A 13,260-nucleotide genomic window follows, 5' to 3' on the forward strand; every position below is an offset into this window, starting at 1 on the left:
ATGACCAGCAGCCGGAGTATGACCGGTTCGACCGATTAGGCTGATACTGTAACACGTCGGTACAGGCTGGAGTATGACCAGCAGCCGGAGTATGACTGGTTCGACCGATTAGGCTGTTACTTGTCAATAGTACCGTCCCTATGAACGTTCAGAACTCAGTACCGTGTTGGACACGGCAGTTAGGGTTATGGTCAGGGGTATGGGCGTCTGATCATGATCGGGATTTATGTATGAGTATTATTATGCTTTTCTTACTGAGTCTGTCGACTCACAGTGCTATGTTTATGTGTAGGTAAAGGCAAGGCTAGGGCTGATGGACCGTGAACGAGCCTATGAAGATTGTACATGTCGGGGCGGTTAGGCCTGGAGCGTACGATCATCGGGACAGCGAGGCTATTTTTGTAATTAGTCGCTAGGCGATAAGTATTTTATATAGACAGTAAACTTTTGTAAATGGTTTTGTAATGGGGATCCCGAGTATTTTGTATAAATATTTTACAAGTTTAATTAAAAAGCAAAAATTTTAATTAATCACGTTTTTCCATAAACCTCGTTGATTAGCAACGAGCTGCACAGTATGTTTAAAATCACGTAATACGCCTATGCTAGTTAGGGTGTTACAAGGGACCTTGTGTAACTGATCAACACATTGTATTGCTCATGGCCAATTTCTCACAAGAGGAGATCAAAAATGCAGTATTTAGAATACTTGGAATAAAAGCCCCGAGTCCAGACGGCTTTGGTAGCTATTTTTTCCAAGATAATTGGGAGTTAATTGGAGTTGATGTATGTGCAGTTATTAACTCGTTTCTTCAATGGGAAAATTGTTGAAGGAGATTAACTCAACAATGTTTACTCTTGTTCCAAAAATGAAATGTCCAAACTCAGTAAGTGATTTTCGACCTATTGCCTGTAGTAATGTGCTTTATAAAATTCCAACAAAGCTAATATGCTCCAGGTTGAAAATTATTTTACCGGATCTAATTGCTCCAAATCAAGGTGGCTTTGTCAAAGGCAGGTTTATAGTGCATAACATTATGATATGTCAAGACTTGATTTGACACTATGGAAGAAAAATTAGTAGACCAAATTGTATGATCAAACTTGATCTACAAAAGGCCTATGATACTATGGAATGGGGTTTTTTAGAAGATTTATTACAGGCTTTCAAGTTCCCAAACAAGTTCATCTCCCTCATAATGAACTGTGTTACTACTCCAAAGTTTTCAATCCTAATTAATGGCTCTATGCAGGGTTTCTTTGAATCCAAAAGAGATCTCCATCAAGGAGATCCAATGTCGCCATTGCTTTTTGTACTAGAATAGAATATTTAAGTAGAATCATGGAGAAAATTGGGGAAAGAAAGGATTTCTACTACCATGATAGATGTAGTACTTTGAAGTTAAATCATCTAGGTTTCGCATATGATGTTCTATTATTCTGCAAAGGTGATTTCAAGAGCATATACTTAATGCTACAAGGTTCTAAACTTTTTTTGAATTCATCTAGTTTGAAGGCGAATACGCAGAAATCAGACTTGTAATGCTCAGGAATGGAAGAAGCGGAAATAAAGAGAGTTCTTGACATCTCGGATCTCAGTAGACAACATACTCCATTCAGATATTTGGGTATGCCAATATGCTCAAAAAGAATATCAACGGCTAACTGCAATTTGCTTGTGGAAAAAATGACAGCAAGATTTAAAATGTGGAGTACTAGAAATATCTCATATGCAGGAAGAATTGTACTTATTAATTCAATGTTGCTTACGTTCCATACTTATTGAAGCCAAATGCTAGTGCTTCCCAAGAAAATTATTGTTCAGAATGAAAGCATTTGTAGAACTTTTTTATGGAAGGGACAAAGTAATATGAGTGGCTTGGGTAATGTAGCTTGGGAGAAACTATGTCAACCTAAGAAGGTTGGTGGTTTAGGGTTCTTAAACATATCACAATGGAACAAGGCTGCTATTCTCAAACATGTGTGGTCTCTTGCAACAAAAAAGGACAACCTATAGGTCAAATGGATACATCATGTATACATTAAAGATGCCGACTGGTGGGAATATCAACCTCTAATTTTTGGCAGCTGGTATTGCAAGAAGATTGTTGATTGCAAAGAGAAGATCAAACTATTACGCAATTCAAATCAGTTTACAAATGAACAGTATACTATCTCGGCTGGATATAAAATGCTTGCTGAAAAATTAAAAAAAAAAAGTATTTTGGAGCAAAGTTGCTTGGTGTAAATTGAACATTCCTAAACATAGTTTTATGTTATGGATTGCTACACTAAACAGACTTAAGATAAGGGAGAGATTATACAAGTTCAAAATGATAGATGAACCAAGTTGTCTTCTTTGTAACTCTCATGAAGAAACAACTTCCCTTCTATTTTTTTTTGAATGTAGCTTCTCTCAACAGTGCCTACAATTGATAAAGGTGTGGCTGAACTGGAATATACACACAGTTAGTCTTCAAGGCACCTTAAGATGGATTGAAAGAACAAATAAAACCCGATTCAAGAAGAATATTTTTTCAGCTGCTACTGTTGGTTTGGTGTACCTGATTTGGGAAGCCAAGAATGAAATATTATGGAACAACTCAAAGGCAGACCCGACCTCCATAGAGAAGATATTGAAGACAATGATTAAAACTAGAATATCATGTGTTTTTCCAAAAAGAATAACTCAAGTGGATAATGAGTGGTTTAATCAATTGTAATTATTAAGCAAATAATGTATAGTGTTTTTTTAGGCCTCCTTGAGGTGCTATTACATTGTATAAATCGTTTGTGGAGCAATACAACTTTCTGATTCATCAAAAAAAAAATTATGTTGTGTTAGTTTTTTTTTTTTTTTTTTTTTTTTTTGAATAGGAACAAAGCTGACTAGAAATAACTAGCATCAGTAGTTAACTTAGGCCCTTGTAACTAAATTTGTCGGATTGGAGATGAGTTTTCAAAGTTGTTAGTGTCATCTGACAAATTGTGATTTATGTTAAAAAGTTTCACAGTTATAATCATCGTGAGAGATAGCTTTTTCAATTGTATTATCTTCTCTGTTACTATGATTTTTATCCTATTACGTTTTACCTAATAAAAATTTTAAACCTCTTAGAGTACTCATATCAAATGTTTTAAAATAGAATATCTCTAAAATATTTAGTGAATTAAATTAAAATCACGCTACATTATATGCTCTAAACTCTTCTATTTTAAAACTTCTTTAAAATTGAATATTCATGTTCTATATTTATAGAATATTATTCATTACTCTAAAGATATTTTATTAATTATTTAGAGTTTTAATTTTACTTAAATAAGTAAATATTAATATTATTTGAATAAAATGTATTGAAATTTAAAAAAAAAATAGAATTTTAGTTTAAAGAAGCGGATGTATAGTATAATATAAAAAATTAAAGTAAAATAGAAATAATATAATTTTAGTGACGTATTTTAATGAATAAAGTAAAGAAACTAATAAGAGTCGTTATGAAATATGAATCATATATGTAGATTCAAAATTTTAACACGTAATGGATTGCTTGTTTCAAAAAGTTTACCCATTGTACAAGAAATATACCTCTTAACCAGCCCAAATTTGAAATTGGAATTCTGTCTTACACATAATATCTGAGGAACATCAATATCCTCATAGCCTCATAGGTCCTTAGAGGAACTCCAACCAACAACCATAATAGTATTCTTACATTTGGTGATCATAAACCTTTTCACTTACAGTAACAAAACAAAAACAAGTCATTGACAAGAAGCTACAAAAATATGCATCGTTATTTCTTTAAGCTTATACTCTAGACTAGATACACATCCAACTAATCAATCCAAGTTGATCTTGTATGTTGTGTATGCCCCCAGCATGTTTGATCACCTCTGCTTCCTAATCTTACTGCTTTTCCTACCTCTACCTCTAGCTCATACCATTCAATAACTCAAAAAATAAATAGAAGGTTGGAGGGATTTCGAGTTTTACAGTTACAGTTAGTGTAGCCTCATACTTGTATGGTCATCTTTACTTGATCAAAAACCTGTACAGTATTTTTTCTTGGCAAAATGTTTTAATGGGTTAGAATCCAATACTTTGATTTCTTTTTCTCATACTTCCCTTTTCATGAATCAACTACTGCCCCTTGCTCCTATCACTATCGGCTAGGAATTTGGAGATGCCACATAAACTGGACGGATCCTATTGGGTGAAGGCCTTGCTATCAGCCCATCTGTGGCCCAGCCCACTGATTCTCCATCGCTTTTAACATGGTTGAACTCCCTTTCCACATATTCTAGAGACATTTGCAGCCTCCCTCCTGGTTTGCAGTCCACAGAAGCACTTCCTGCTTCGATCCCTGCATTCGTTTCAAGCCAATAAAGATAATTGACATGAAACAAAGCCTTGAGCATGTCATGTTGGGAGCAGCTTTCTTTAAGCACCACCTGTTTCATTCCAATCCAACCGTTCAAATTGGCAAGAGATGAAAAAGATATTATTCATCAGTCTCCACTTTTAGGCTCTTAGCATAAAGGAAAAGAGAACCCACCTTTTGTCCTATTACAATTAATAGTTATATGTGCACTTTAAAAACATCTAAAAAGTATACATATATAAAAGTGTTATTCTTTAAGAAAGGAATGAATAAAATAAGAAGCACATAGTAATTCATCAAACATATCTAGTATCAGGAAACCATTTGTGTGGATCAGTATTCCTCCTTGTATAAATATACCATGGAGAAGTGATATATATATATAAATATATATATTTGTAACTTTTTCATGCAGAAACAACCCTCATACATTTAATATGAAATTAGATGGTTTCCAAATATTTATTATTTTCTTGTGAAATACTTTCATTTTTCAATCATATTTATTGGGTAAGTCCATAAATCAAGTCTAGTGTTGACTGTAATATAAGGATGTAAAGTAAAATGCCTGGTATGTGAATGGACAAACTCAATGGCCTCTTAAACTTAAACTTACACAGTATTTTCCATTGTGTTCTGTTAAAACGTAACCCTCATTTTCATACAGACTGAACAGTGCAAGTGCATCCTCCTTGTTTTTGACAACATCACTGAGCTTAGATCCAAGCTGCAATCGATTCTCAATTTCAGCAGCTGCAACCATCGCTTCAGAAGATAGTATGGTTGGTGGTTCCTAAAGTCAGCATCCAAACAATATAAATACAATCAGAGTACGTGATCACAAGCAAAAATATAATATTCAAAAAATGAATTTAGGCTCTATCATGAGAAATATGATTCTAATCACTTTTCCATAAACCGCACAATGCAATCTCCAAATGATAATGCCGAATGGAGAAACTAGCTTCTCACTGAGTTTAATAACATGATTGTCTTTGTCTATCTGTCCAGCTAAAATATATCCTCAGCAATAAATATTATACTAAAGTCGTAAACACCGTTGTCAATCACACCACCTATCCTCACAATCAGCACTAGCCTATGATGTTACAACATTCAACCAACCCCTTTTTTTAACTTTCCACTTTTGTGTATATTCACAAGCTATGTATATGCATATAAATTCATTTATATTCTCATGCAGCTCTATTTAAATTTCAATCATCAACAACCACTAGTTGAATATCTTTTGAATAGTTGTGGCATATACGGTAAGAACTCGTCAACTAACTTTGTGGCCGGAAAATCTATGTAAAACTCAGAAACAAGATGATAATGAAGATGAAAGGAAATACAAGTTTTTATGGGTAAGAGATTTCTTTCTATTGTATTCAATATATGAGTTCCACCATAGGATTTACAACCCCCTCTCACATTTGAGAATGGGGTATTTATAGGCTCTAAAAGCATGAGTTACATAGTGGTCCCAAATAGACAAGCTGTCACTTTCTGGCTGCAAACCACAGGTGCAGGAGGTGGTATTGTGCCTTGTACCTTTGTCTAGTCAGGTGGTCCCACGTTGCAGAAGTTATGACTGTAGCGTACCCTTGGTCGGGTCCTCAGACCTTGCAAATGCAGTGCCTCCACTACTCATACCTCCTTGCTTTCAAAGCTTCCAAGAGTTGTGACTGCAACGTACCCTTGGTTGGGTCCTCAAACCTTGCAGGTGCAATACCCCCACCCCCACTTCTCATACCTCCTTGCTTTTAGAGCTTGCAGGAGACGTGGTTGTACGCTTTTCCCTTGCACGCCTTGTCCTTGGATTCCTCCTCCAACGACACTCTCGTCAATGTGCATTCAAATCTCACCTTACACTCACAACCCACGAAACACACAGGCACACACACTCTACAGTTCGCATGCGAGCCCCCCGCATGAGCTGGCATGCGACCCCCAAACTCACGCATGCACACTTGTTACACAACACACACACACATTACGCATGGCTTGCATGAGAGCCCTCGACCCACACCCACACACACAAACACATGGCTCGCATGTGAGCCCTCGAACAGCACACACACACGAACACGGACAGAGACACACGCACACACACACACACGCATGGCTCACATACGAGCCCTCGACTCGCACACATGCACGCGGACACACACACGAGCACAACTCACGGGGTTGGCCTGGGATCCTCTTGAATGTATCCCAAGGCCTGCTAGTATCGTTGGTGACTTTGAGAAATGCACATCGAGTGAGTAGGTGAATCGAATGCGCCCTCATTAATCCTTGGGTTACGAGGCAACTAATACCAAGGGTTAGCAGTGCTAATTTTCGAGGTTAACAGCATAATTTAAATTACAATTAGAGAAAAAAAAATCTAGACTCAATTTGATTCTACATTTGATATTTCATGCCAAGCACTCAATAAGGAATATTCATGAATGGTTCAATTTACTTGAGTTACTGTCATTACTTATTTTCTTGAAAAAAATCACCCATTCAACATTATCTAAAGTTAAAAAGTAGTCATGTCAATCCCATCACCCGATCACTGACCTATGAGAGGCTAGAGTTCATAAGACATAAATTTAAAAGTCATTCCTCACCCCAAAGGACAAAACAAAGAAAATTATAAAGAGGAATGGAAATTTACCTTGTTCGCAGGTTTCACATTTAGAAATGGTAGAGCCGGGAAAAGTGGTTCCTCATCGTTGACTTCTTTGAGTGGAGGAGCTTGTCCACTAAGGAGATATTCACTGAAAACTAAACCTGTTACAGCAGCAAGTATGAAATAAGTCTAGAACGCTCACAAGATTTTAATATCATATCTCTACAAAATATGTAGACATCAAAGACAACCACAAAGGTGGGTATCGGTATGATGATGGAAACACAATTTTACTAAATCTGCAACATTTGAATAATTATCCAGTGCAAACTTCAAAAATCTGCAACATTCATTATGGTTACTAAAGATTGATTCAAATAGTGCACTTAGTAAATACAACCAGATTATTACACTAAGTATAGTACAAATAACGTATAATAGACAGAGTGTACAACGTCACAACACAACCAAAAACATTTTGTAGGAATAATTAGTTAGACACAAGAGAGGAAAATACTTGCACGGTAAGGATTTAAAGTCCGTATTTGAATGCATTGATATGACTTCAGATTGCAGTACATGTGGACAAACGTCACCACACAAAATGAAACAAGGGAAAGTGATGTAGAGGACCCTACGCAGTTAGCCAATCCTATACCAAGCCCAATTCCAATGGACTTGCTCACCATTCCCTGGGCTTCACCCTTTGCAATCACCTACAGTAAGAAGAGATAAACTATACTTAATCAGCAAGATGATGACTTGTCAAAAATGACCTTGTAGAATGTAACAATTGCGTAGAAATGGACATAAAAGGATTTTCGCCCTTTGTAAAATCAGTCACACTTAGAAACCAAGCTTTAATTAGCAAAAAAAACTGCATTTAACCTCTGCAAAGTTCCTTTGAGCAGCAAAGCCAGCATAGAAGCAACTCCTTGTGGCAGCCTGCAAATAATAACTTCAGAATTTAGACAACAATACAACACTGTAGTGGGCACTAAAAAAAGTCCAATGTCTAAACAGACACCTTCTTTTATAGCAGGACAGCACAGTGGTTTCATTACAGGAAATAACAAATTGTAGCACTAATTAAGATCACTACTTTAAGAAATATTCACTCGAATATAAAGTTCTAAAAAGTGAAAAAAGGAAGAAAGAAAAAAAAAACTTACAATAAAGTTATTCCATTACTAAAGCTTCGACAGATTAAAGAAGCATTCAAAACATGAATTGGGTATCTAATTTATGAAAGTTACAATAAAGAGCAACTCCATCGATTGGGCTAAATAACAAATACTGCAGTTGACTCTTCTTGGTCTTTTGTCTGCACTTGTACTATTTAGCTAGAAATCTAGAAGATAAAATACCATATACTAAAACAAGTGAAGAGTTTGCAAACCTACTTGAATCAATGCAGCAGCCGAGCGCCCTGCCCCAGCAGCAGCCCCAATTGCAACAAAAAGATGAGGAAATGCAGGAGTGAACATCTCCAATCCAAAGGCAGCATTTTCCATAAAATCTGCAAACAATCTCCACCCTTTTGGATTCACATCAAAATGCCGTCCATATTTTGATAGCATGATCTTGCTGAGATACCCAATTCCATCCTTAAGCACCCAATTGATCGCCGCAGCAGTAGGAATAGCTCCTTTACCCAATCCAACAGCATAAAGCAAAGCCTATATTAATATATAACAAAGCATAAACAAACCAATAAGAGAAAAAGCTCAAAAATTGTGCATAAAGAACGCAGCTTTTCGATTACCTGAGTGGCAAGTACACCACTGATTTGGCTAGCGATGCCTTGTACTCCTCTCCAGAGTGAATAGTCTAAATAATCACTACTCACGCTTTCAGGAAAACCTTCTGGGAGCATCAAACGCATAACGATCTCTCTGCACTGATTCCACAAGCGGGCAACCGAGAAAGAAGACAGCAATGAAGAAGATGAACCAAGTCCCGAGTCTAAAACGAAACAATCCTCATAAACATTGGGAACAAGCATAGTCCACTTGCCCCCCTTCACTTCCCAGACTAACCCAGATTCTGAGTCCGAAGAACGAGCCGTGGTAGTTCTTGCCAGCGCCGAAGCCAACCCAAAATGACAGAAGGAGCACGCTGCCGAGCATAAGAAGATAGAGAAAAAGAGGTAATGGCGGTGATTGTGATTAGGCCCAGAAGAGCCACTACCCTCCTCGTCGTGCCAACCTCCGCCACCACTGTTGTCATTGTTTCCATTTCTTCCACCTCCACCCCCACCCCCATCACCACCGCCACATTCAATCTCTACATTAATGAGAGGAAGAGATAGAGAGCGCCATCTATTATGGTTCCCTCTGACTACTCGAATCGGTGAAGATGTTAAACGCTTTAAATGAAGTCTACGACCTTGAAAAGCCATGGCGGAACATGACGACGCTTGAGACGACTTTACACTCGCCGGCAGCGGCGGCGATGAGACGGGGCTTGGGCATGGGAAATTCAATGTAAGGGGCCTGCAAGCGCACCCCATTTCTTAACCTCACCTTTTTCACTTCCTATATGGCTCCGTACATTAGTATTCAGCTTTGCTCCGAAGAAACTCGAGTTGTCCTATCGAACGTGCCAATCACGTGAGACTGTAGGACAGCTTTTAAAAATCTGTTTTTTTAGAGATTTTTTTTTTTTTTTTTGAAAGAAACATGTGTTACAACACACCTAAAAGGAAGGTAGAGGACCATTCCAAATCAACTCATTATCTAATCCAAGACCCATCCTAGCTATCCTATGAGCTAAAAGATTAAAATCCCTACCAACATGTGAGATGGTTAGGTCTGGACTGAACGATAACAAGTTCTTAATGCTACAAATTACATCATCAAATACACTATTATTCCAGTTACAAGTATTAAGTTTATCAACTATAGATTTACAATCTGTCATCAAGACATCCACAGGAAATCGAAGCAATTGGGCCCATTGGATAGCATGATGAACGGCTTTGGCTTCAGCAACAGCAGGAGGAACAAGACCAGAAAAAGGGATAGAAAAACCTGCTTTTACTCTGTTACAACCATCCAAAAGAACCACACCAATACTATGTCTTTTTCTATGAGGATCCGTGGCTGCATCTGTGAAGAGTTTAAAACCATTGGAACAAGATGGTTGAATCCCTGCAGGGGCTGAGTTACAATCTGAACCTGGTCTTGGCACCTGTTTTGACTGCGCATCTAAATGCTGGAAAAAATATGCAAGACTCCAATCAAAAATATCTTTAGGCGGAATAGAAAATTGCTTATGTAAGACATTATTTCTTTGATTCCAAAGCGCCCACAGAAAACAATACAGAATACCAAGAGAATCTTTATCTTGATCAATAACCAAACCCATAAAAAAGTCATTTAGATCCATATGTTTATTAATATCATAATAAGAAACAAACCTGGAAGATCTCCATGCCTTTCTGGATCTGGAGCAGTCTAGCATAGCATGTTTAACACTCTCAGGGGCTAGTTTACATATAGGACAAAGAGGAGAATCAAGAACTTTTCGAGAAAAAAGAGAAGTTGCAACAGGTAAAACATTGGATATCATTCTCCAGATAAACAGTTTGACCTTGGGAGGAATAGTAGGAGACCACACACGAGACCAAAACTTTTTAGAAGAAGAGAAAGAGGAAGAAGAAGGGAGGTCCAAGGAGGAGGAAGCCAGATGATAGGCAGATTTAACAGGAAAAAACACCTGAACCAGTTTTCTCCCAAATCAGAGAGTCCCTACCAAAACACCCTGCAACAGGCACTTCAAGAATGTCATTAATAATAGAATTATCAAAATAAGCGCTCAACCTATTAATATCCCAAGTCCCTGAGTCAGATATAAAATAGGATAGAAACTGAGAAGGAGGATGAGTAGAATTAGAGAAGAATTTATATTTATGATTAGGAAGCCAATGGTCAGATAAGGTATGAATATCATTCCCATTCCCAATTTTCCAGATGAGTCCAGAAGCCAACAAGTCCCGACCCCATAAAATACTTCTCCAAGTGAAGGAAGGGTTATGACCAGGGGCAGCAGCAAGGATAGAGGAATTGGGAAAATAACGAGCTTTAAGAGTCCTACTAAGAAGAGAGTTAGGATTGTCCAGAATGCGCCAAGCTTGTTTAGCTAACATAGCCTGGTTAAAATGAACAAGAGAGCGAAAACCCAAATCTCCACAGAATTTTGATTTACAAAGGGCTTTCCAGGATTTCCAATGAATTTTCCTAGACTCTACATTAGAACCCCACCAGAATCTGGCCATCGCAGTCTCAATTCCCTTGCAAAGCTTAACAGGAAGCCTGAAAACAAGCCATCGCATAAGCAGGGATAGCTTGTATTACAGCTTTTAAAAGAACCTCCTTGCCAGCTCTCGAGAAACATTTAGAAGACCAAGTTCTAAGGACCGAGGCCACTTTATCCTTAAGAAAAGAGAAAGAGTGAAACTTTGAACGAGACAAACATTGAGGAAGACCTAAATACTTAGAAACGAAAGGCTTATCTTCTAAATTAAGAGTGTGAAAAAACATAGCACGAATTTCCTGAACAGTATTAGGAGAGAAAAGAATGGAGGATTTGGAAAAATTAATGGCTTGACCCGAGGCCCTAGAATAGATACTAAAAACTTCTTGGAGAGCAAAACAAGACTCTCTATCTGCAGAGCAAAAAAGAAGACTATCATCAGCAAATAATAAATGAGAAATCGAGGGAGCACGCCTAGAAAGAGAAATACCTTTAAGAGACTGAGCATTCTGCCTAGCCCGGAGAAGAGCAGACAATCCCTCAGCACAGAGAATGAAAAGGTAAGGGGATAAAGGGTCCCCTTGTCTAAGACCACGAGAAGGTTTGAGAGAGCCTTTAACCTCCCCATTAACAAGGAAAGAAAGAGTGGTAGTAGTTATACATTTCATAATAAGCGTAACAAAGCCAACAGGAAAGTTAAAATGGTACATGACACTTTCCAGAAAATGCCATTCCACTCTATCAAAGGCTTTAGCCATATCAAGCTTCAACGCAGCCCAGCCTCTTTTACCAACTTTACGAGTATTAATGGCATGAATAATCTCATGGGCTATAAGAATATTATCAAAAATAACACGCCCAGAAACAAAAGCACTCTGAAAAGGGGAAATAATTTTGTCAAGAACAACTTTTAATCGATTAGCAACAGCCTTAGAAATGATTTTATAAAGCGTAGAACACAAACTAATAGGCCGAAAATCTTTCACTGCATTGGCATGTTGTTTTTTAGGAACCAAAACAATCAAAGTGCTATTAATCTCAGAGAAGTCAGTATGACCATTTAAACAATTCAACACCACCGAAGTCAGATCATTCCCAAAAGTAGCCCAATTCTTTTGATAGAAAAAGGCATTAAGACCATCCAGCCCAGGGGCCTTATCCCCAGAAATGCTAAAGACAGCCTTTTTAACCTCATGGGCAGTAAAGGGCTGAGCCAAAAACTCATAATCCAAATCATCAAGGGGAGGCCCCAAACAATCAAGAATGTGATTAGTTGCCTCAGCATCACAGCCATCAGAAGAAAAAAGACTAGAGTAAAAAGAAGAGATAATATCAAACATAGCCTCAGGATCACTAGTTGAATTTCCAGCATCATCCTTAAGGTATCGAATGGTATTATTCTTTTTCCTGTGGGAAGCAAAACGATGAAAAAATTTTGTGTTTCGGTCTCCAGCCCTAAGCCAGGACACACGGGATCTCTGCTTCCAATAAATCTCTTCCTTGTAGAGAAGAGCATCAAGCTGAGATTGGAGATTTTTGAGATGAATCTTATGCTCACTAGAATCAGAGCCTAAGGATTGAATCCTAGTTATTTCCCTTTGAACATCCTGAATACGAGGCTGAAAAAGTGGCATAACATACTTGTGCCAAGAAGACAAAGCAGTGACACAGGAATTTTGCTTGGCTAAAAAGGTGCCAAGAGCATCCTGGCTATCAGAAAATTGGGAAGAATTATTCCAAGAGTCCCTAACAGTGGTATAAAAACTAGGGTTGTCTAGCCAAATATTTTCAAATTGAAAACTCTTTTTAGATCGATGGGATCGGCTAAGATCTGGGTTAGGGTGCAGAACAATCTTAATAGCTCGATGATCCGAACCATAAAAAGGCAAGTGATGCAAAATAGCATTTGGGAATAGCACCCTCCAAGACTCAGAACAGATTGCCCAATCAAGACGTTCATAAACAGTATTATTATGCCAAGTATATTTACTACCTACA

At 37.7% G+C, this 13,260-nt stretch overlaps 1 protein-coding gene across 1 annotated transcript; it reads right to left on the minus strand.

Annotated features, from left to right (window-relative positions):
• Window positions 1–3,569: 3,569 nt before the first annotated feature.
• On the minus strand, window positions 3,570–9,619 carry LOC115714109 (protein root UVB sensitive 1, chloroplastic). The gene is made up of 7 exons (XM_030642653.2): window positions 8,771–9,619; window positions 8,409–8,684; window positions 7,894–7,950; window positions 7,523–7,721; window positions 7,051–7,166; window positions 4,999–5,175; window positions 3,570–4,452 (listed from the first exon to the last, which is right to left on the minus strand). Exons 1-7 carry the CDS (start codon window positions 9,515–9,517, stop codon window positions 4,171–4,173), a joined length of 1,854 nt encoding a protein of 617 aa, XP_030498513.1. The 5' UTR covers window positions 9,518–9,619; the 3' UTR covers window positions 3,570–4,170.
• Between the last annotated feature and the right edge of the window lie 3,641 nt (window positions 9,620–13,260).

This window comes from Cannabis sativa, chromosome 4 (genome assembly GCF_029168945.1).
Source record: "Cannabis sativa cultivar Pink pepper isolate KNU-18-1 chromosome 4, ASM2916894v1, whole genome shotgun sequence".
Taxonomy (NCBI): Eukaryota; Viridiplantae; Streptophyta; class Magnoliopsida; order Rosales; family Cannabaceae; genus Cannabis; species Cannabis sativa.

Excerpts from the sequence above, each read along its gene's own strand:
- LOC115714109 (XM_030642653.2), bottom strand. The coding sequence starts at position 9,517 with ATGGGGTGCGCTTGCAGGCCCCTTACATTGAATTTCCCATGCCCAAGC. Across the intron at positions 8,685-8,770 it reads GTGGTGTACTTGCCACTCAG|GCTTTGCTTTATGCTGTTGG; the intron begins GTAATCGAAAAG and ends ATATTAATATAG. Across the intron at positions 7,167-7,522 it reads TTTAAATCCTTACCGTGCAA|GTTTAGTTTTCAGTGAATAT; the intron begins GTATTTTCCTCT and ends CTGCTGTAACAG.